General features: G+C 43.6%; 1 protein-coding gene across 11 annotated transcripts in view; it reads right to left on the bottom strand.

The window, feature by feature from the left end:
• The window catches only part of DIS3L2 (DIS3 like 3'-5' exoribonuclease 2), a 273,032-nt gene that overhangs the window by 177,563 nt on the left and 73,456 nt on the right, over positions 1-22,013 (bottom strand). For 7 of the 11 annotated variants that reach the window (XM_043521858.1, XM_043521860.1, XM_043521861.1 and 4 more), the window contains 2 exons: positions 9,304-9,538; positions 7,999-8,052 (listed from right to left, as the gene is read on the bottom strand). In XM_043521858.1, the coding sequence (XP_043377793.1) occupies positions 7,999-8,052; positions 9,304-9,538 (289 nt within the window). The remainder of the gene's footprint in view (positions 1-7,998; positions 8,053-9,303; positions 9,539-22,013) is intronic. The other 4 variants (XM_037908114.2, XM_037908115.2, XM_037908117.2 and 1 more) reach the window with 1 other exon arrangement.

The raw sequence follows: 22,013 nt of genomic DNA, 5'->3' as shown, positions 1-22,013 counted from the left end.
GCCCCCTATCCATCCGGATACCTCCTTTAATGCCAATCTCCTTGAGGGTTTGGATGGATGAGTCTGGGTTTTTCTAGATCCCCACATAGCCAGTCCTGCCCTTTCCATGGCTGGCTCCAGACTAACCCCAAAATGGCTTCTCACCCCACCCCTCCTACCAGGGCTCCCAAGGGAGGGCATCTCACTCCCTATTGGTCAGGCTAACTCTTCTTCCCAGGCTTTCTCTTATCAATCATTTCACTCTGCCCCTTTCTCACTCTGCAGGCATACCTGCAATCTTTCCCCAAACCAACAGGGCCCTTGTTGCTCTAAATCAGGGCTGGCCAACCTGAGCCTGAGAAGGAGCCAGAATTTACCAATGTACACTGCCAAAGAGCCACCGTAATACATCAGCAGCCCCGCATCAGCTCCCTCCCGCTCCCACTCCCAGCGCCTCCCGCCCAGGGCAGCCCCACCAATCAGCGCCTCCACCTCCCTCCCTCCCTGCACCTCCCGATCAGCTGTTCCATGGCGTGCAGGAGACTCTGTGGGGAGGAGCGAGGGCATGGCAGGCTCAGATGATGGGGTGGGGTAGAGGCAGGGCCTGTGGCAGAGCCAGGGGTTGAGCAGTCAGCGCCCCCTGGCACATTGGGAAGTTGGCGCCTGTAGCTCCAGCCCCAGGGTCGGTGCCTAGACAAGGAGCTGCATGTTAACTTCTGAAGAGCCGCATGTGGCTCTGGAGCCACAGGTTGGCCACCCCTGCTCTAAATAGTCTCTCTCCCTGTCATAACCATACAGCTAAGGGTAGCCTAGAATTCCTCCTTACCTGTAAGGGGTTAAGAAGCTCAAATAACCTGGTTGGCACCTGACCAAAAGGACCAATGGGGAAAGAAGATACTTTCAAATCTTGTGGGGGGTGGGGGGTAGGCTTTGTTTTGATGTGTTCTCTGGGGAAGCAGAGAAGCGTCAGATCAGAAAACTCCTTCTCCTATAAACCATCCTAAAAGTTTCTTATATTACAAATTGTAAGTAAAAGCCGGGCAAGGCGTGTTAGATTATCTTTTGTTCCGCTTGTGAATTTTTCCTTTGCTGGAGGGAGGTTTAGTCCTGTTTTTTGTAACTTTGAAAAGTTCTGCTGTGTCTTTGAATCTTTTGTTACCCTGTAAATTTATTTTCCATCCTGATTTTACAGAGGTGATTTTTACCTTTTTATTTAAAAATAAAATCCTTCTTTTAAGAGAACCTGACTGATTTCTCTATTGTCCTAAGACCCAGGGGGTTGGGTCTGTGATCACTTTGTAAACAATTAGTTAGGATATTATTCTCAAGCCTCCCCAGGAAGGGGGTGTAAGGGCTTTGGGGGATATTTTGGAGGAATAGGAACTCCAAGTGGTCCTTTCCCTGATTCTTTATTAAATCACTTGGTGGTGGCAGCATACCATTCAAGGGCAAAGAATTTGTGCCTTGGGGAAGTTTTAACCTAAGCTGGTAGAAATAAGCTCAGGGGTTCTTTCATGTGGGTCCCCACATCTGTACCCTCGGGTTCGGGGGGAACCCTGACACTCCCCCTCTTGGTTGCCCAGCAGACTCTGAGTCTGCCCTTGGCTCCCCCTTCCAACCAGGAACAGTGTGCCTCTCCCTGAATTACCAGCACACAGAGCCCCAGGAACCTAGACAAGCTCCTTGGGGTTTACAGATAGGTAAGGTAAAAAAATAAACACAGAGCAAAACCGCAAATCTATGCCTGAGTACCAAGAAGAAAAACAGTGCTTAGAAATTTTCAAGAAAAGTGAAGATGGGAGTGAAGAGGAAGCATTGCACTGCAAGTACTGCAGTACTGAGGTCAGTGCTCACACTGACAGACTAAAGAAGCTTGTCAAAAGCAAGCAACACAAGAAGCTTAAAGAAGAAAATGAGTTTTGGGACCGTCAATATCTGGAGCTTTCACCAGGGCTTTAATGAAAGAGAGGACACAGTACGATTGTATCAATGAATTTTTGTGTGCGCTCTTTGTTTCGCTGGACAACCACTGTTAATAGCAGAGGGGCCTACTGGTGACTTTGTGCAACAATCCAGTCCAGCTGGAAAAACCTTTCCTAATGCAGACAACCTCACTCATAAGCACCTGAAAGAAAATGATACTTTAGTATCTAAACTGATGGAACGAATTGATGGAAATGTGGCATCTGGTCTGATTTTTGATGAGTCTCCTGATGCTTTGGACCCTCCGATTCTTGTCCTTTTGTTTTTGTTTTTTTATTTCAAAGCAAATAAACCAGCATAGTTTCGTGCCGATGTGACATTCATCCCCTCTGCTGACGCAGCAAGAATGGACATGTTTGAGATGTACCAACTAATCTGGGAAAATGTGGCCACAACTAACATAGATTCTGCTTCCTAAATTTGCATGGGAGATTAAACTCAATTAGAAACCGGAGCTGCTACGTATATTTCCTGTCCTGCTCATCTGATTAACGTTGCTACAGGAGAAATGAAAGACGTGAAATCTTGCATCATTGGATTCGGGGTCGTTTTCAAGCATGCGAACAAACTGAAGGCTTTGTTTTACACAGTGCGAGACGAGTGCAGAGCCAGATGTCAGTTACCTTCCCCTAACTTTTCACATTGGTGGATGAGTTTGTATTTCACTGCTTGTCCTATAAATAATGTGTGGACTGTGCTAATGCGTCTCCTAGATCATCTTGATCTTGAGTTCATCTTGATCTAGATCATCTTGAGTTTGCTGGTTCTAAAGCAGAAACTCTGAAGAGACTGGTAAATAACCAAAATGCCCACCAGATTCTATGCATCAAGGTAGCGTTCACTGCTGAAAACTTGGCATCACTGTGTGACACAGTAAACGCTGGAGTTTTCTCTGACTACTGCCAACACATTTGCCAACACAGACATTTACCAGATCCTGACAACCAAATCTCAGCTGAACTGAGCACAAAAGCTGCAGGAGAAACATACAATGAGAAAACCCATCCATTTCTAAAAATCCTTCCCACCCCAGAATACAAGAACCAAAAAAGCGTTCAAAAGCTTCAACACAATGCTCAGCGAGAAATAGGAGACGACCATGGTCCATAATCTGAACCCCAAAGTGTTTGGTGCTGAAGATTCTTTCTGGAATGTCATCCAGGTGTTGCACCCCTTCCTCAAGGTGAATTTTGCAGCAGATTATGACATTATGCCAAAGTGTTTCAACCATTTGCCACTCAAGATGAAATTTCAAATCTGAAAGGGGAATTTACTACTTACATGAACTTGCCTAGCCCTGACAATGTGAAACTGAATGTGCTGGCTTTTTGGAACAGCCATCAAGACACACCTTCCAAATTCAGCAAAGTGGCATGGCGAGCTTTGAGTGCACCCCCTGGATCTATTGACGCAGAGCACTTATTTTCAAAGCTGGACTACCTCCAAGACAGCAAGACGCTCAATGTGAGTTTGAAGAAAATTATGTGAGCGGATTTCTGAACAAACTGCTAGCTCTGAGAGAGAAAAAATATACCTTTGTACATTTAAAAAAAGTTTCAAATACACTGTAGTAAAATGTGTATATTACAAAAGATTTTTTGTGTCCCCCCCCATTTTATCTCAGCTTTAATGTTTGGAAAATAAACACTGAAAACTCACCCCCTTTTTTTTAATCAAATAAAAACTGAAAACGCGGAACATTACATATACAACGAACACTACAAAGCTTGCACTACAAAGATCAATGGGAAAGTGGGTCCCAAGTATTCCAGAACAGTGGCCTACAGACGGTAACAATAGTTGACAATTTGGCCCCAGATAATTGTATGGGATAATTACAAGCCTTACCAAAGTTATTAGGGACTTTACTGACTATATTTGACTTAAAAGATGGGGGTTGTCTTACCAGCTGTCCTAATGGTTTTATACTGATGTTGAATATTTAGGTGGAGAGGAGTGAGCTCATCCTGCTCCAGCTACCTGCAAAGTGAGGCCATTACAGCTCTTACCCAGGCCGTTGTCCTTTTCAATTCATGGCAACGTATTTGACTAGATCTTTCATTACACATTTAGCTGAGTGAGCTCAGCATACTTGCAGAGTATATCCTCAAACACAGCGGAACGATTTTTTGCTCAAACTTAAGGCAGAGAACAAGCCCTAAAAGTTTGTGCTTATGAATTTAGTTTTTGAAAAGTTCAAGCAAGTGGAAAGAAGGCGTCAGGAGGACAACCCGAACTACAGTCACTGCCACTGGTATTATTTTATTGAGTCACATGTTTGTGAGCGATCCATGTGGACCTGGGATAACCTGTGTATGTGGTCAGCATACAGTGAAACCTCTTAGGAGCAGAGCTCAAGAACCCACAATAGATTTGTTGGCCAAGGATGGGTTTTGGCAAGGTGACAGTCCTTTACTAGCTTTTATGAGAGTGCGTGCCATTCTCACAGTCCAAACTGCTACTATTTGCACTGCTGATGTTTCCTTATCAGCACGTCTGAAGAACTGCTTCAGTATCTGATAAGACTGGCTCAAGTTCATGTGAAATTCAGATTACAGAGGAACATAAGTGAGGTGATAACACTGTAAAATAAATAAATGTTCTGTACACAGTCACGCTTTTCCTGGTTTGGGGGAGATCTGCAAGGTTTTACTGAATGCAAACACTTATACTAAAAATATAAAGTATGAATTTTTTTAATTGCAACATTAACTGGTGGAGATGCTGCAACCTTGTTAACAGCTTTATACCAAGAGGCAAGTGAATGAAGAGAAAAAAATGAGGCTAGCTGAGCTCCCAAAATGTAACAGTATTTGTATCATACACCCCCTTTATACATGCAGTTGGGAGGTGGGAACACAGAAATCAAGAGTTCCTTTTACATCTGTGCCCTCTCTGATATGGGGATGCTACAAGTTATCTAAGCAGGGCAGAGAAGCCATCCAAGTCCCAGTGGACTAACATAACCTGCCCAGGTGGCCCTTTCTTAGCACAATGTCCTGACATAGTCTGAGACTCACTTCGCCTCTCAAGGATATGGCTTTGCCCTTTAACCTTCTCAGCAAATGCCATGAAGAGTCTAGTATATGCCTGAATGGCTGGGTCCCAGCCAAATAAAATAGGTCCTCATGACATCCAATGTGTGATGTTTCATTTAACCCAGGCTGGAATACAATCTAGGGAAGAAAACCTGGAAGTGAATAGACTGATGTGGAACTCAGAAGCCACCTTACTCAGAAACTTCATGTGTGGCCTGAGGCCTCTATCCTCATGAAAGACTGCTGGGTAGAGGAGGAATAGGAGGCCTGCCACGAAGGGCCGGATCTCCCCTGTCCCTCTGCCTGACATGATGGCTACCAAAAAGGCTGCCTGGATTGACAGGTGGTAAAGAAAACAGGTAGCCAGTGGCTCAAAGGGGAAAATCATTCGTCCAGTTAACACAAAGTTAAGGTTGCAGGAAGGAATGGGTTGCCTGACTGGTAGGAAAACATGTGAGCCCAGTGAGCAATCTCTACGCCATGCAGTGGAAGAAACCGGTGTAGCCTAATACAAGAGGATGATATGCAGATATCACTACCATGTGTATTCGTACTGAGCTAAGGGAGAGAAATGATTGTTTTAGGGAAAGAAAATGATCCAGAGAAGGGTGACTGAAGTGCAAGTGCTTGCTTAGACCTCTGCTATACATGATTGTGAGAGTTGGTCCTTTAAAGGAACAACTAAGAAGTAGATCTATTTAAAATATATCTATCTATCTATGTACTGGATACCATGGACAGTGAAGCCACCAATAAGTGATACTTTCCAGACTTTGCACAAGTTGTTGATCCTTTGTTCTCACCACCACTCAATACACTCTACATACAAGAGGTATCTAATCTTGTTTACTACAGCACTTATGCCTAAACTAAGCCGTTTCTGATCAGCTTTATCAGGCAGTGAAGTCAATCATACAGCCTGGTTTAATCTATTCTATAGAAGTTCTGATGCTCATCACCATGGTATCTGAGTCCCTACCAGTAGTGCATTAAGCAGCACGACTAACATCTGTTGCATGTGATTTGTACTCTCATCCTCTTCTTCCCAGGACGAGAACTGTGTGAAGTTAAATTGGGTGGGGGTTCTGTTTTCCGGGAGATGGATTTTTGGGTTTTGTTTATAATATAGGTTGTCTGTTTCTTGATGTTCTCATTTTACCAGTGCTTGACTTTAGGTATCGTTCCTTAGCATGAATCCTTGAGACTTTGCTGTATAAATACGCCCATCAGAAGCTTCCGTTCGAGTATTGCACGGCTCGGTTATGTACCATTTACTCCAGTCTTGCCATTGCTCACAAAGGGTGATATTTACATCTGTGCAGAGGCCCCTGCAAAGGTCTGTGAGCACTTGAGTCCTCACAATTGGGCCTAAGTATGTTATGCATAGGAGTAGTACAGCCCCAGTGAATTTCACCCTTACACATTCCCTTCTCCTATTTGCGCCTCTCTGTGCTGTTGCTGCAATAGTGATTTGTTTCCAGGGGAAGGGATTTTATACAGGGAAGAGCCAAGATACAAAGCTTAGCATAAAAGATCTTTATCACATGGATGAAATGCGCAATGGACAGCATGAACACACACATTTTTTCAAAGGAAGTCTAGTTACATTGTACACAGTGAGGGACACTTGAACTGGGCAAGGGTCCAATCCCCCAAACACGCGGGCACAAGTCTCTTTACTCAGGTGAGTAGACCCCCACTGAGCCCAATGGAACTACTTGGATGAATAAAGTTACTCATGTTTGGAGGATCAGGATCCAACCTGGTGGTACTATTATCTGAGGCCAAATTCTGCCTTCAAAATGTGACTATGGGGTTCTTTTTAAAAATGATTTGAGCTGCACGTGCACATTATGGGGACAGAATTGGTCCCAGCAAGTCAGCATTGACATGTCACAGTCCTTTCTGCGACACTATCAGAGATGCAGCAATAACTGTGTCTGGAAACTGGCTATGTGAACCAAAATCCTGGATAAGTGAGGATACGTGGAACAGCATGAAAGAAAGGAAACAAGCCAAACCAAACATCAACTGCTCAAAAATAGCTTCAGAAAAAGCAGCAGAAAAAAATTCTAATTAAAACAAAGGATAAAACAGTAAAAGCAGCACAAGAAGAGACAAGAGGAAATATATGGATAAGATCACCAAAGAAGCTGAAGTGGTTGCTGAAAGAGGAACAGTAAAACACTTTATCAACTCAGCAAGGTTCTAACTGGCAAGTTTAGATTAGCCATAGGGCTTGTTAAGGATAAACAAGTAAAGACAGAAACAGGAGAAAAAGAACAGAGTGATGGGCAGAGCACTTTTAAGAAGTGCTAAACAGACCAACTCCACAAGAAACTACTGACTTTGACAAAGAAATTAAACACCAGAGCCGGACATCTTAATGTATCACACCCCAAACAAAGAAGGTACAATAAAAACCTTAAAACTTGGGAAAGCTGCAGGTGAAGACCAAGTCACCAGGAAAAGTTGAAAGCTTGTAATGATGAGACCATTGATAAAAATCACCAAACTTTTCAACAAAACATGGGACCAGGAAAAGCTTTCAAAACAACAGATAGTCAAGAAAAGTGACCCTAGCAATTGCCATTACTGGCAAGGTGCTGCACTCCTTTCAGTGACAAGCAGGGTCTCTGCAGTATCTCTGAAGCAGGTTAAAGGAAGCAGCCTGAGGCAAAGCTAAGGGAAGAGCAGACCAGATTTTGACCTGTAAGATCATGTGTCAACCAGATTTTCACTCTAAGAAAAACCACTAAGGAAAGTGCCAAATGGCAAAAATCCACTCATCATAAATGTCAATAGATTTTACGAAGGCATATGACAGCTTCCATCTTAGTCCAGGCAGCAGCATCTTGAAGTGTGATGGTATGTCAACAATAATAGTTAACAAGATCAAGACTTTATATCAAGATGCAGCTTGCACAGTGAAAGTAAACACAGATCTGAGCTAATGGTTTGACAGATATTGCTGTCAAACAAGAAGGCACTCTCTCACCTCTGCCATCACAGCTTAACACTAGAAGATTTAGATTTTGCTGATGAGATAGCTCTTCCAAGCAACCGGTCAACCAACATAAGCAAAAAAGAAAAAAGATGGGGTAAATAGTTATGAAAAAACAAATCTAATGAGAACCCGAGCAACCCCAACTCAAGCATTAAGTTAGAAGGCAAAGGAATACAAGAGGTGAGGCAATACACATACCTTAGTGGTAACATGCAAGCCAGTGGGGACGTCCAGAAGGAAATAATGGCACAAATTGGCAAGGCAGTAGCTGCAGTCACCAGTTTAAGCAAGATTTGGTCAATAATAATGCATGGCTTAAAGACAAAGCCACAAACCTTAAACTCAATTGTTTTTTTTATATTTTAACATATGGATGTGAAAGCTGGAAACCCATCAAGAGTATGGAGAGACATCTGATGCCTCAAGAAAGTAGTAAATATTAAACTGAATTAATTTATGACAACTGCTGAGATCTGTCAGAGCTCAACAATCCTGTCTCCAATACTATCCAAAGAGATGATGGCAATATCTTGAACGTGTGTTAAGAATGAAGCCAGCACATCTGCCATGGCAGGCATGCTGTTGGGCAGCTGGAGGAACATGTAAAAAGTGGCCAACAGAAGGAATCCCTCCATCAAACATGCTTAGAGAGGGAAAACATATGGGACTTAATAAAAGACATCCAAATAGTGGCCCCAAACAGACAGGAATGGTGGAACCTTGTTTGAGCCACTGAATCCTTCCTGTGACATCTGATGGCACAGGAAGGATTCAGATTCAGAGTAAGACCACTCCTCTTCAAAAGGATCGTTGATTGCTTGAATTTTTTTTTAAACAAATCAATTTATTTTTCAAAGACCTGAGTTACAAAGAACATTCAACTGTGCAATGCAAGAAAAAGCCAAAGGAATTTAATTCTTAACCCCAATGTGAAGAATACAGATTAGAAAGCCTGCCTGGGATGGGAGGAAAAAGCTATAGCAACATCTTGAGTCAGATTGCGAACCGCAGCCACATGCAGCACAGGAATCCCAAATATAAAGGGGTGATTTTTGTTCTACAGATTTACATTGAGTCAGTTGAGGCTGCATAAAAGCCAGCTTTCAATATCCACTCAGAACCGAACCTATTGACTAGTTAGGGAGCTTAGCATGGCAAGCACAGGAGTGGTGACACATTAAACTTCCATGTTGCACCTTAAAGCTTGTAGCAAAGCAAAGCAGCAAAAAAAAAAACAAAAAAAAAACTTCAAGTTGGCTGATATCAAAGTTTAAGACAGCAATCTGACCCACTCACCCTTTTCACTGGTATCCACAGAAAGTTTCTTAATGTCATCAGCCAGCACATTCTGTGAGTTCTCTTGTCCATTCTCTGCATCATTATCATCAAACTGAGCCTCTATAATGACATCCGGACTCTCAGCATCTCCTTTCACTGGCTCTCGAGGAAGGCAAGTCCCCAACAGCTCCTCAGGGACATCTGATTCATGCGTCGCTTCTGTCTCTTTGTCACTGCCATCTGGCTTTATTACCTGAAGAAGCAGGGGGGAAGAAGATGCATGCTAAATCATTGAGCTGGAAAAAACACTATCTTCCTTTCTCATCTGTGTCCTGGGGGCGGGGGAAGAATGTATAATAGATGGCTAGTAAGATTGTCAGGCAATTAGATGCAGACACTGCATTATGGACAGAGGTTCCTCTCTGGGAAAAGAGGGGAGGAAACTCTGGGGAATAACGTGGCTTTTGCAATACACGTACTGAACATTCCTACAGTTGATACCTACCTCCCACATCCAGAAGATACCCAGTAAGGGGCACTCATCCTAAAGCAGAGGGACAGATGCATATGGGGAAACTTCACAGGTAATATAGCAAACTAAACCATGAACAAAAATACCTCTACCAATAAAGTGAGAGAGGCTGACAGGACCGGATGGTGTACTCTTTCGCAGAATGCAGAGCCAGTAACTGTTCCATGTGTGACTCTGGGGATCAGAATGGAAGCCATCAGACTGGAACTCCGCATGCTACCGTTCTAAGCCCCTCTTGTTGCCTCAAGCTGTCATGTCTTGCCCGTTCTCTGTGCAGAATGTAATTTGGGATATTCCATCTCAGCAATAACTGAAAGGCCAGCTAAAATTCACATGTATCTCTACAAAGAAACCGTGCTTTCAGATTACATGTTTATGCTTCAGTGCTTTATAATATATTTGTTAGACTTCCTCTGCCTCTCTCTTTTTGGTATTCAGATTGCTTGGGAGTTTCCCCATGCAATTAACACTCACCTGGAGGTTTACAATTCTTTGTATTGCCAAGCTAGAACATGAGAGCACTTCATAATACCAGTAGACAGGCAATGGGAGGCCTCGGACATACAGCAAAAAGCTTGTCCATTGCACTAAATATGGTAGATTCTTGTCATTTGGAACCACTGTAACTGACCTCAACAGGTGCCAGCTGAAGGCAACAATATTAAACAAGAAAAATGGCATCTAAAAAAGCTTCAGAGATTTCTGTTTTAGTGACTGGAGAACAAATAGATCAACCAATGTTCTGAAGGCAAGCTTTTCAGGATTTCAGACATACTACAGAAGTACTTTCAAGCAGTGCCCATGTCCTTGTAATATTTTCATAATAGGTAATAAAAATAAAATCAATTTTAAAGGGGATTAATTTCAAATTATTTTTTAAAAACTAAAATGACATTATTCTGAACTCTCGTTACCTTTCATGACTCAGTGCTTTTCATCTTCATCTTTGCTTTTTTTTAATGTATATAGTTTGTTTCCATAGCAGGTTTTGAATTAAACATTACATTGTTTAAAAAAAAGGGGGGTGGGGGGGGAAGTCTGGCAGAAGGCGCAAAAGTGACTGATTATTAAACCTGGCTACATTCAGCATATAAAATACTGACACACAATGATCTGGGCAAGAACAGTCTATTAGATTAGCGAACTGACAGGGCTCCACACGCTAGTGACTGCCAGCATGGCTATCCAAAAAGAAAACTAGTGTCAACAGTAACATTTGGACCCTAACACAGTCAGATGTGAATGTGCTCAGCTCTTAAATTTCAATCACACCAGAGCTTCATTTTCTTCAACGCATGCAAACTCCACCTGAATTGCTCTTTTCCCTTGAGACAGTACAAGTGATGTTCCAGAGTGCTAAACTATAAATCCTTCTATATCCACTACAGCTAGCAACATCAAATATATTGGAATGATAGTGACTGCTCTTCTGAAGGTGTGGCACAGAAGAGATTAACACCTGATGACTTTGTGTGGAATTAGAAGAAAGGACAGCTACTGCATTTTAAAAGTACTACACATGATTTCCCTGGATTTCCCAAAACTTCTCAAAGTCATATCCACTCACCGCTGTCACTGACTAGTATAATATTCCACGTGTGGCAATCAAAAACCCCATTTACATTTTGTACCTAGAGGGAATGGATCACTATCACCTATAGCAGGTTTATTAGTACAACTCAGGAGTCCACAGAACTTGGATTTAATGATTAGGGACCTCTGCACAGGGCAAACATCAGATCAGTTTGGGCTACCTAGCATAGATTCATAGACTGCAAGTCCACTGTGATCACCTAGTCAGATCTCATATATAATAAAGGCCATAGAATTTCACCCAGTAATTCCTGCAGCAAGTCCACAATTTTAGGGACCCTGTATGACACGAAAGTACAGTTCTCCATTAAAATTCATAAAATCAAAGGCTAATGGGCATGATCAAAAAGCTACGAGGTAATATGAGTGCAGCAAGCAGACTCCGTTGCAACATCACCCTTAGGTATTGAATAGCAGCACATTTGATCATCACAACAGATGAAATTCTTCTTATATGCAGGTTTCAGAGTAACAGCCGTGTTAGTCTGTATTCGCAAAAAGAAAAGGAGTACTTGTGGCACCTTAGAGACTAACCAATTTATTTGAGCATAAGCTTTCGTGAAGTGAGCTGTAGCTCACGAAAGCTTATGCTCAAATAAATTGGTTAGTCTCTAAGGTGCCACAAGTACTCCTTTTCTTCTTATATGCAGCATCTAAAAGTCATAATGTAGTTTCATTTCATGTTTCTATTACTGTGGTTCATACATGCTGTCACACTGGTAGACCAGGTGTCAGATCTTGCCAAGCTTGCAAGCATCAGCTGAGCACTGACAAATTTATAGCTGGAAACTAGGTCAGCTCACCTGTATGTTAGTTTTCAGAGTAACAGCCGTGTTAGTCTATATTCGCAAAAAGAAAAGGTCAGCTCACCTGTATGTTAGTGTTGTTCAAGATACATGTCAAACTTGTAAGGATGGGTTTAGACTCTATAAAATGCTTGAGTTGTTGCATGCATCAATCTTACTTGTAATATCTGTATCCAAGGCTATAAGGTAATATGTAAGTTTTGCTTTGTAACTGTAAAAATGCCTGCTCTGAACTTGTGAACCCAGACAAGAGGAGTGGTTCCCTCGCCCATTGAGAAGGGCTGTGGAGACTGAATTGGCCATTGTGAAACATTGTGATACAAAGACTGGGTGAATGGCCCTCTTACACCCAGGGAGGTGCTACATGCATGAAAGCTCATCCCACCAGCTTGAATTTTGGGAGGAGGAAATAAAATAGTTGACAGGAAAATTCATCTCTTTGCTGTCTGGACTCTCATGAGGCTGGAGCTAGGAAACAGAAGCAGAGATCCCCAAAGTCAACCTGAGTTAACTCTACAAGACATTCAGTGCTGACAAATTACAACTCTGTCACCTTTTGGAACCACAGACTAACTCATCTGTGTATATACAAAGTATATATACAGATGAACAGCACACTGATACACAAATACCCTCCCACCAACAGCACAAGAAGAAGAACTCCACATGGACTCCTCCTGAGGGTCGAAATGACAGTCTGGACCTATACATAGGGTGCTTCCGCCAACGTGCACAGGCAGAAATTGTGGAAAAACAACATCGCTTGCCTCATAACCTAAGTCGTGCAGAACGCAATGTCATCCACAGCCTCAGAAACAACCCTGACATTATAATCAAAGAGGCTGATAAAGGAGGTGCTGTTGTCATCATGAACAGGTCTGACTACCAAAAGGAGGCTGCCAGACAACTCTCCAATACCAAATTCTGCAGGCCACTTTCCTCAGATCCCACTGAGGAATACACTAAGAAACTGCATCATCTACTCAGGACACTCCCTACACTAACACCGGAACAAATCAACATACCCTTAGAGCCCCGACCGGGGTTATTCTATCTACTACCCAAGATCCACAAACCCGGAAACCCTGGACGTCCCATGATCTCAGGCACTGGTACTCTCACTGAAGGACTGTCCAGATATTTGGACTCTCTACTCAGACCCTATGCCACCAGCACTCCTAGCTATCTCCGTGACACCAATGACTTCCTGAGAAAACTACAATGCACTGGTGATCTTCCAGAAAACACCATCCTCGCCACCATGGATGTAGAGGCTCTCGACACAAACATCCCACACACAGATGGAATGCAAGCTGTCAGGAAGAGTATCCCTAATGATGCCACAGCACAACTGGTTGCTGAGCTCTGTAACTTTAAGCTCATGCACAATTATTTCAAATTTGGTGACAATATATACCTCCAGACCCGTGGCACCGCTATGGGCACCTGCATGGCCCCACAATATGCCGACATTTTTATGGCTGACCTGGAACAACGCTTCCTCAGCTCTCGTCCACTCACACCCCTTCTCTACCTATGTTACATTGATGACATCTTCATCATCTGGACCCATGAGAAGGAAACCCTGGAAGAATTCCACCACGATTTCAACAGCTTCCACCCCATCATCAACCTCAGCCTGGACCAATCTACACAGAAGGTCCACTTGCTAGACAACACGATGCAAATAAGTGACGGTCACGTTAACACCACCCTATACCGAAAACCCACCGACCGCTATGCCTACCTTCATGCCTCCAGCTTCCACCCCAGACATACCACATGATCCATTGTCTACAGCCAAGCGCTGAGGTACAACCGCATTTGCTCCAACCCCTCAGACAGAGACCAACACCTACAAGATCTTCACCAAGCATTCTCAAAACTACGATACCCACATGAGGAAATAAGGAAACAGATCAGCAGAGCCAGACATGTACCCAGAAGCCTCCTGCTGCAAGACAAGCCCAAGAAAGAAACCAACAGAACTCCACTGGCCATCACATACAGTCCTCAGCTAAAACCTCTCCAATGCATCGTCAGTGATCTACAACCCATCCTGGACAACAATCCCTCACTTTCACAGGCCTTGGGAGGCAGGCCAGACAACCTGCCAACCTGAAGCATATTCTCACCAGCAACTACACACTGCACCATAGTAACTCTAACTCAGGAACCAATCCATGCAACAAACCTCGATGCCAACTCTGCCCACATATCTATACCAGCGATACCATCACAGGACCTAACCAGATCAGCCACACCATCACTGGTTCATTCATCTGCACATCCACCAATGTAATATACGCCATCATGTGCCAGCAATGCCCCTCTGCTATGTACATCGGCCAAACTGAACAGTCCCTACATAGAAGGATAAATGGACACAAATCAGATATTAGAAACGGTAATATACAAAAACCTGTAGGAGAACACTTCAACCTCCCTGGGCACACAATAGCAGATTTAAAGGTAGCCATCCTGCAGCAAAAAAACTTCAGGACCAGACTTCAAAGAGAAACTGCTGAGCTTCAGTTCATTTGCAAATTTGACACCATCAGCTCAGGATTAAACAAAGATGGTGACTGGCTCGCCAACTACAAAAGCAGTTTCTCCTCCCTTGGTGTTCACACCTCAACTGCTAGAAGAGGGCCTCATCCTCCCTGACTGAACTAACCTCGTTATCCCTAGCCTGATCCTTGCTTGCATATTTATACCCGCCTCTGGAAATTTCCACTACATGCATCCGACGAAGTGGGTATTCACCCACGAAAACTCATGCTCCACTACGTCTGTTAGTCTATAAGGTGCCACAGGACTCTTTGCCGCTTTTACAGATCCAGACTAACACGGCTACCCCTCTCAAGCTATACACAGTATGTTTGCCTGCTTTAACCTGTGAATAACTCATTTCTTTTTCCAGGTTAATAAATCCCTAGTCAATTTACTACAGGATCGGCTACAAGCATTGTCTTTGGTGTGAGATCTGAGGTACAAAATGACCTGGGGTAAGTGACTGATCTCTTAGAACTGGAAGCAAACTGAATTCTTTGTGATCTTTGGTGTAAGTGACCATTTATCACTTAGTCCAGCTTTTCTGGGTGGCAATATAGACCGGAGAGCCCAAGGGGACTCTCTGTGACTCCTTGGTAAAACTGTTATCGTGCTTCAGGAGCTCACATTTTGATACTGGGTTAATGAAATCTATTTACAGAACTTACCACCAGCTTGTGGGGTCTGCGCTGCTTTTTGACAGTCTGTCATGAGGTTAGCACTCATGGTCGTGAACCACTCCAGACAGCAGGACACATGCAGTAATACTAAAAACTTTTATAATTGTATTTTTAAGCTACTTCTGTTACAGTCCGCTAATTTGCAGTCTTTCTGGATGAGTCTTTCCGATGCCTCTGACATTGTATTTACTGAAAAGTAGGGCATTTCACACTGTTATGTAATCATGGAGTGAAAGGATGCAAAGTTAAGGTTTCTTAAAGGACCTCAATTCTGGATTTCCTGATTTTTGCACAAAGTCTCAACCCCAAAGTTGTGTTAAGAGATTTTTGGATGGTTTTTACATTGAAATGTAACTTTTAATAAGCATTTTGTTGAAAGTCAGCTGCTCACTTGAATGTCTGATCCTCAAGATAGCGGTTGAATAGATTTCCTGCAACTTTCAACAAACATCCTCCCCTGAACAAGCAACAAGGTTCTGCCACACCATGATTTTGGAAAGTCATAACCCTCTAAAATAGAGGCTTTGAATGAAAGTACCATCTCAACCACAGAGGATAATAAAAACAGCTAGTGAGCAAGTGCATCTTGGCATGGATAAGTGAAACCTGTACAGCCTGATGGTCACTTCTCTGTATTCTGCATGGTTTAGAAGTAACCATAAATTCAACCATTGTCCTTACTTGTGAGGAATTCATTCCAACAAGAAACTGAACCAGGAAACTTCATGTCTAAAAGCATTAAGACTACCTATTGAGTTATGGAAGAGACTGCCTTCTCAGTCAGTAGTAATCCTATGAGGCCTGTTCCTCATATTCCATAGACTTTCCACATACATAGTCTTATATCCATACAATGACAAAGGCCGGTCCTGTTTATTCTTTGAAAAATCTTGGCTTTTCTAGTTACTGCCCTTCAGTAGCAATGTTAATGATGCCCATGACCAGCCTACATTTCACAAATTGAAATTATTCGACTAGACACCACTGAAATATTATGGCCTGCCCCAATGGAGCCCTGTATCACTAAGTATGCACATTGTGTTGTGCACATAAGTGGATTATGGTTTCGTGGGGCCCTGGGCCTGAGCCCTCCACACCCCTTCCACATGCAGCTTCCCACCCAGACAGACACCCATCAGCACTCCTGCTGGGGAGTGGGGTCGAGGCGCAAAGGCTTCCCCCGCCCACCTGGTGCTCCTGCTGGGGAGCAGGGTTGGGGCACTGGGGTGCCCATTTTTCCTGGACCCCTCCCCCCCCAATTGGTCGGGGGGCCCTGGGCATGGGCCCCGTTGGCTCAATGGCTAATCCGCTATTGGTTGTGCAACTTAGTACACACAGAAGGAAGCATGAAGAGTCCTGCCTCATTTAAGTCTCATTCAGTATGCAACTCAATTAGCCATACATGCATGAACAGGGCAGCTTTCACTCAGAATGTCGGTAAATACTAGCTAAAACACATTGCACCCAGGTGCGATTTTGAAACTCATACAACTTAGTTAAATCAAAAACACTGTCACCAGAACACTCGAGGGCAGTTCTGTTCTACCAGGTGTGTAGCTGCCCAGGATACCATTATTACCTCAAACAGGAAAAACCTTCAAGTTATTACTTAAATAGCCTACTGTATAGGTGCTCAGTTTTCAAAACCACAATAATTTATTTCCAAACAGAATTGCTTCAAAAAGGTCAAAGGCAGCATTTGTCTTCATTTTCAAAGCCTAATAGCTGTTTTATATTGGCGCACAGGAATCTCAATTAGTGAGGGCATATTTTCAACAAATGAACAAATTTCAGTTAGACAACAAAAGAGCCTGGCTATGAAATTTAACAGACAAGCCACATGTGATCAGCTGGCAGCCCTAAGGGGATTCTTATTAATGTCTCCGCTTCCGAAGTGCTCATGAGACAAACCAAAGTAAGAAGCCTTGCAGTGACCAGGAAACATGTCATCTCAGGGTACAGATAGTATTTCCCTAGGGCCCATTAGGTTTCTACTGAGATTCTGCAACTAGACCAGAGGCAATTCAACATTTTAATCAATGAACTGGAAGTAACCATCAAGTCACAGCTGATAAAATTTGTGGATGATACGAACACAGGTGGAATGGTAAATAATGACGAGGACACGGCAGTCAGACAGTGCAATCTGAATCACTATGGTAAGGCCATACCTAAGGATGGGGGAGTGTATCCTGGAAAGCAGTGACTCTGAAAAGGATTTATTGGTCATAACAGACAAGAATCTCAACATGAGCTCCCAGCGTGATTCTCCTGTAAAAAAGGCTAATGCAACAATGTACAACCAGAGGAAAAGTAAGTATGAGCAGGGAGGTGATTTTACCTCTCAACTCGGAATTAGTGAGACAGATAGTAGAATACCACATACAGTTCTGGTTTCCACATTTTTTAAAGGCTGTTCAAAACTTGGAGAGGGTGCAGGGAAGAACCACAATAATTACTGGAGGGCTAGAGAAAATGTCTTACAGTGAGAGATTTCCACTTAATTTATGAAACAGAAGATGGTGAGGTGATGTGGTTGCAGTGTATAAGTATCTTCATGGGAAGAAAATACCAGGTGCTAACGTGCTCTTTACTGTAGCAGAAAAGGGCATAACAAGAACCAGTGGCTGGAAGCTGAAAGCAGACAAAATTCAAATTAGAAACAGGGCAATCTTTTTATAACACTGGAACAATCTACCAACGGAACTGGTGGATTCTCCATCTTGAGAATCAAGACCGGATGCCTTTCTGGAAGAGAAGCTTTAGCCAAACACAAATTTAGTCATACAAAATGATTGGGTTCAATACAGGGGTAACAGGGTGAAATGTAATGGTCTGTGATATACAGGAGGTCAGGCTAGAACCCTAGATGATCTGGCGGTCCCTTCCGGCCTTAAACGCTATGAATCCCTGAAAAATGATGAGTTACGCACATGCATGAGGCACAGAAATCAGACCGAACAAGTTTCATTTTGAATTAAGATGTGACTGAAAACAGGGGGCTTTGAATGAAAATACCATCTCAGCCTTAAACACAAAATCGCTACCACAACAGTAATACAAACACCACATTTCACACCCCTATTGCGGAACACCCACACCCATTGCACCATCAGTTTTTTCCATTTTAAACTGGACTTTATTCTGAAAAAAACCCCAACAAAACAAATGTCTGTTCTTTTTCATTCCTGCTTGGCTAAATAAAATACGGTACTTCCAATAAGGGGAAAAACACCTGTCCCCATCACCTTCCATTCCTGCTGTAATCTCACTTATTATACCAGATGGCACTGGCAATGGAGAGTAGTTAATAAAGGCAACTGGCTTCAGTATGCGCAGTTAAGAGATTCCTTTTAAAACACACCAATAAGGTTAGCGTTACAACACTTTAATTCTAAGTCACTGGAAATATGCACGAAAGGCCAGCAGGATGGCTATAATTTTATTTCCCAGCACACACCACAACTGGATTTGATAAATGTGCAAACATCATCCAGACCCAAATTGCTCTTATTGACCGTACAAAGCTATTTGCCTACTAACAGGGCTTTGCTGTACTGATTATTATTAATACATTACATGCATAGTACTATCGGTAAGCCACTGTGGTGCCGTTACAAGGATGAAAGCTTTCGCATTTCTCAATTCATATACCAAACAAAGTTACATTAAGAAATGTTCCTGGTCTTCCTTAAACTCATCACAACAAACAGACTTGGAGTCCAGGTCATGGAATGAAGTCCATACAACTCATGTGGGTTTGGCATATCAATGTCTGACAAGACCATCCACAGTTTTGAAGGCCTCCTGAAAGCAACCCACCACACCTGCTATACTATAGGGATAGCAGGGTTATTTCTTAGCAGTTTTCTATGTGCTCTCCTGTTTTTCCCCAAAATTCTGGGGAGTTGAGCAAGACCGGACATGTATGTTTTCAAAGCCAAGTGTAGAGAGATCTGGCTGTGGGACTGTTAAACTGGTTAATTTCTAAAATTTACCCACTCGCACCCACTACCAAAGTTCTCATTCACACCAAGCCCTCCATTACCACCTCCTCTCCAACCTCAGAGTCTAGTTAACATGCAGCTCCCATGGCTGTATCTTCCCTGTAGTTAACTCAGTGATTGAACCCACATCTGAGCACACAGGTCAGCCTAGGCTAAGTGTGAGCAACCACAGTGCAAAGCCATACACAAGTGGCTGGGTTCTCACAGGTGCTGCTCTCAACATCTGTGTCACTAGCACTTCTTTTTGAGCATTGGCCTGCTAAACCCAGGGTTGTGAGTTCAATCCTTGAGGGGGCCATTTAGGGATCTGGGGCAAAAATTGAGGATTAGTCCTGCTTTGAGCAGGGGGTTGGACTAGATGACCTCCTGAGGTCCCTTCCAACACTGATATTCTATGATTCTTGGGCACACCCCATTGCTCTGTGTGCTGCAGTAAGCGGACCCCTTCCGGAATGCCTTCCCAGGGAATTGTGGAAGAACTTGTCTGTCCTTCTGGATGCCCAGAGGGATTGTGGGATGGCATTGCAAGACTATCAGCACTCGAGTGAGCAAGCCTGCATCCTCACGGCAAAGTGAGCAGCTTACCAGCCCACATGAAAACATCACTCGGGTTTTAGCCGTCAGCTCCAGATGAACCAACTAGCCTTGGTTGAAAACACCACTAAACTCAGGTGACAGGATTTGGTGTGTAAACAAGAGGGGGGGCTGGAGCAACACCCGAGTAAGTGCCCAAGTTAATACTGCAGTGAAGACATACCCCTAGAGATTCAGAGATTCTCAGGCCAAAAGAGGTCACTGTGAACATCTAGACCAGGGGTGGGCAAACTTTTTGGCTCAAGGGCCACATCTGGGTATAGAAATTGTATGGCGGGCCATGAATGCTCACGAAATTGGGGTTGGGGTGTGGGAAGGAGTGAAGGCTCCAGCTGGGGGTGCAGGCTCTGGGGTGGGGCCAAAAATATGGAGTTCAGGATGCGGGAGGGGGCTCCAGGATGGGGTAGTGGGGGTTCAGAGGGCAGGAGGGGGATCAGGGCTGGGGCCGGGGGTTGGGGCATGGGAGGAGGTCAGGGGTTCAGGCTGTGGGCGGCGCTCATCTCAAGCATCTCCCGGAAGCAGCAGCATGTCCGCCCCTCCGGCTCCTAAGCGGAGGCGCGGCCAGGCAGCACTGTGCACTGCCCTGTCCGCAGGTGCTTCCCCTGCAGCTCCCATTGGCTGTTGTTCCTGGCCAATGGGAGCTGCGAGGGTGGTGTTTGGGGCGGGGGCAGTGTACGGAGCCCCCTGGCCGACCCTACGCATAGGAGCCGGAGAGGGGACATGCTGCTGCTTCCGGGAGTCGCACAGAGCCATGGCACGTTTGGAGTGGGCAAGGCCCAGACCCCGCTCCCTAGCGGGAGCTTGAGGGCCAAATTAAAATGTCTGAAGAGCCGGACGCGGGCCATAGTTTGGCCACCCCTTATCTAGACTGACCTCCTGCATCACACTGGACATAGAACTTCCCCAAAATAATTCCTACTTGATCTAGAGCCTATCTTAAATAGTATTCCTCTCCCACCACTCCAACCATGCCACCTCCACTTCATAAAATCCATTTTCCGCTTTCTTTTCACTGGTGGCTTCCTTTCCTGGGCTGTCTCCTCCTCTTCATTCCCTGCTTCAGTCTCTGCTTAAAATATCAGAAATTATACAATTTGCTCATTGCAGATTTCACATTATTTATTTTAACTCTGGTCCCTCCTTTTCTACCCTCTCTCTTTTTCATCTTCCTGTCCTATGTTTATTTAAGTCGACAATTGTTAGATCTCCAGGCAGGGATTTTTTTTTTTTATTTAAGGAGCCAGGCAGAGTTACAGAACTATATAAATATTTATTATTAATAGTAACCTTCCAGCCAAACGTCTCAAAAGACAGAAATGCTTGTTGAGCATGAACAGCAGCCTCAGACAACTTTATCTGCACTCACCCATCTTGATTCTGACCTACCATTTGTCTGTAGTATCTGTAAACTCGATGAATTTCCCTTGCCCCACATCTGCAGCAGGTTTTTAATATACTTTCCGCCACCTCTTCCTCGTTTGTCATAATACACAATTGCCTCAAACCTACCACTCCTTAAATCCTCCTTACGCCTTAATCTCCTCCTACCATGACTACTGTAACCCCATCCTCTATGGTCTCCCCAGTCCTAGCTCTCCAGACCCTAGCACAATTGCCTTCTCAAGTGCAATATATGAAGTGGTATGATCACTCCCCATCAGTTACTTCCAGTTTTATTCCATACTATTTAAGAATGTCATCATATGTTAAAACAGCCCCTTATCTTCTATAGCTTATACTCTTTATCAGATCCACTTAAAATAGGAGAGGAAGCAGTAGAAAAATTATCAAAAAGAAAGTGTTATTCTCCGGACAATAGTAATTGATAGCACAAAATCAACAGTGGCACCACTCGTACTAACTTGATACCGTAGAAGGATTAGGGTTGAATCGCAACTACATGGCAAATATTTTGACTCAAAATGTGTGAAACCCTTCAATCTGCTTCGATAGCAGTGATATT

The sequence above is a fragment of the Chelonia mydas genome, chromosome 9 (assembly GCF_015237465.2).
Source record: "Chelonia mydas isolate rCheMyd1 chromosome 9, rCheMyd1.pri.v2, whole genome shotgun sequence".
Lineage (NCBI taxonomy): Eukaryota > Metazoa > Chordata > Testudines > Cheloniidae > Chelonia > Chelonia mydas.
This window is presented reverse-complemented; position numbering and strand designations above follow the sequence as displayed.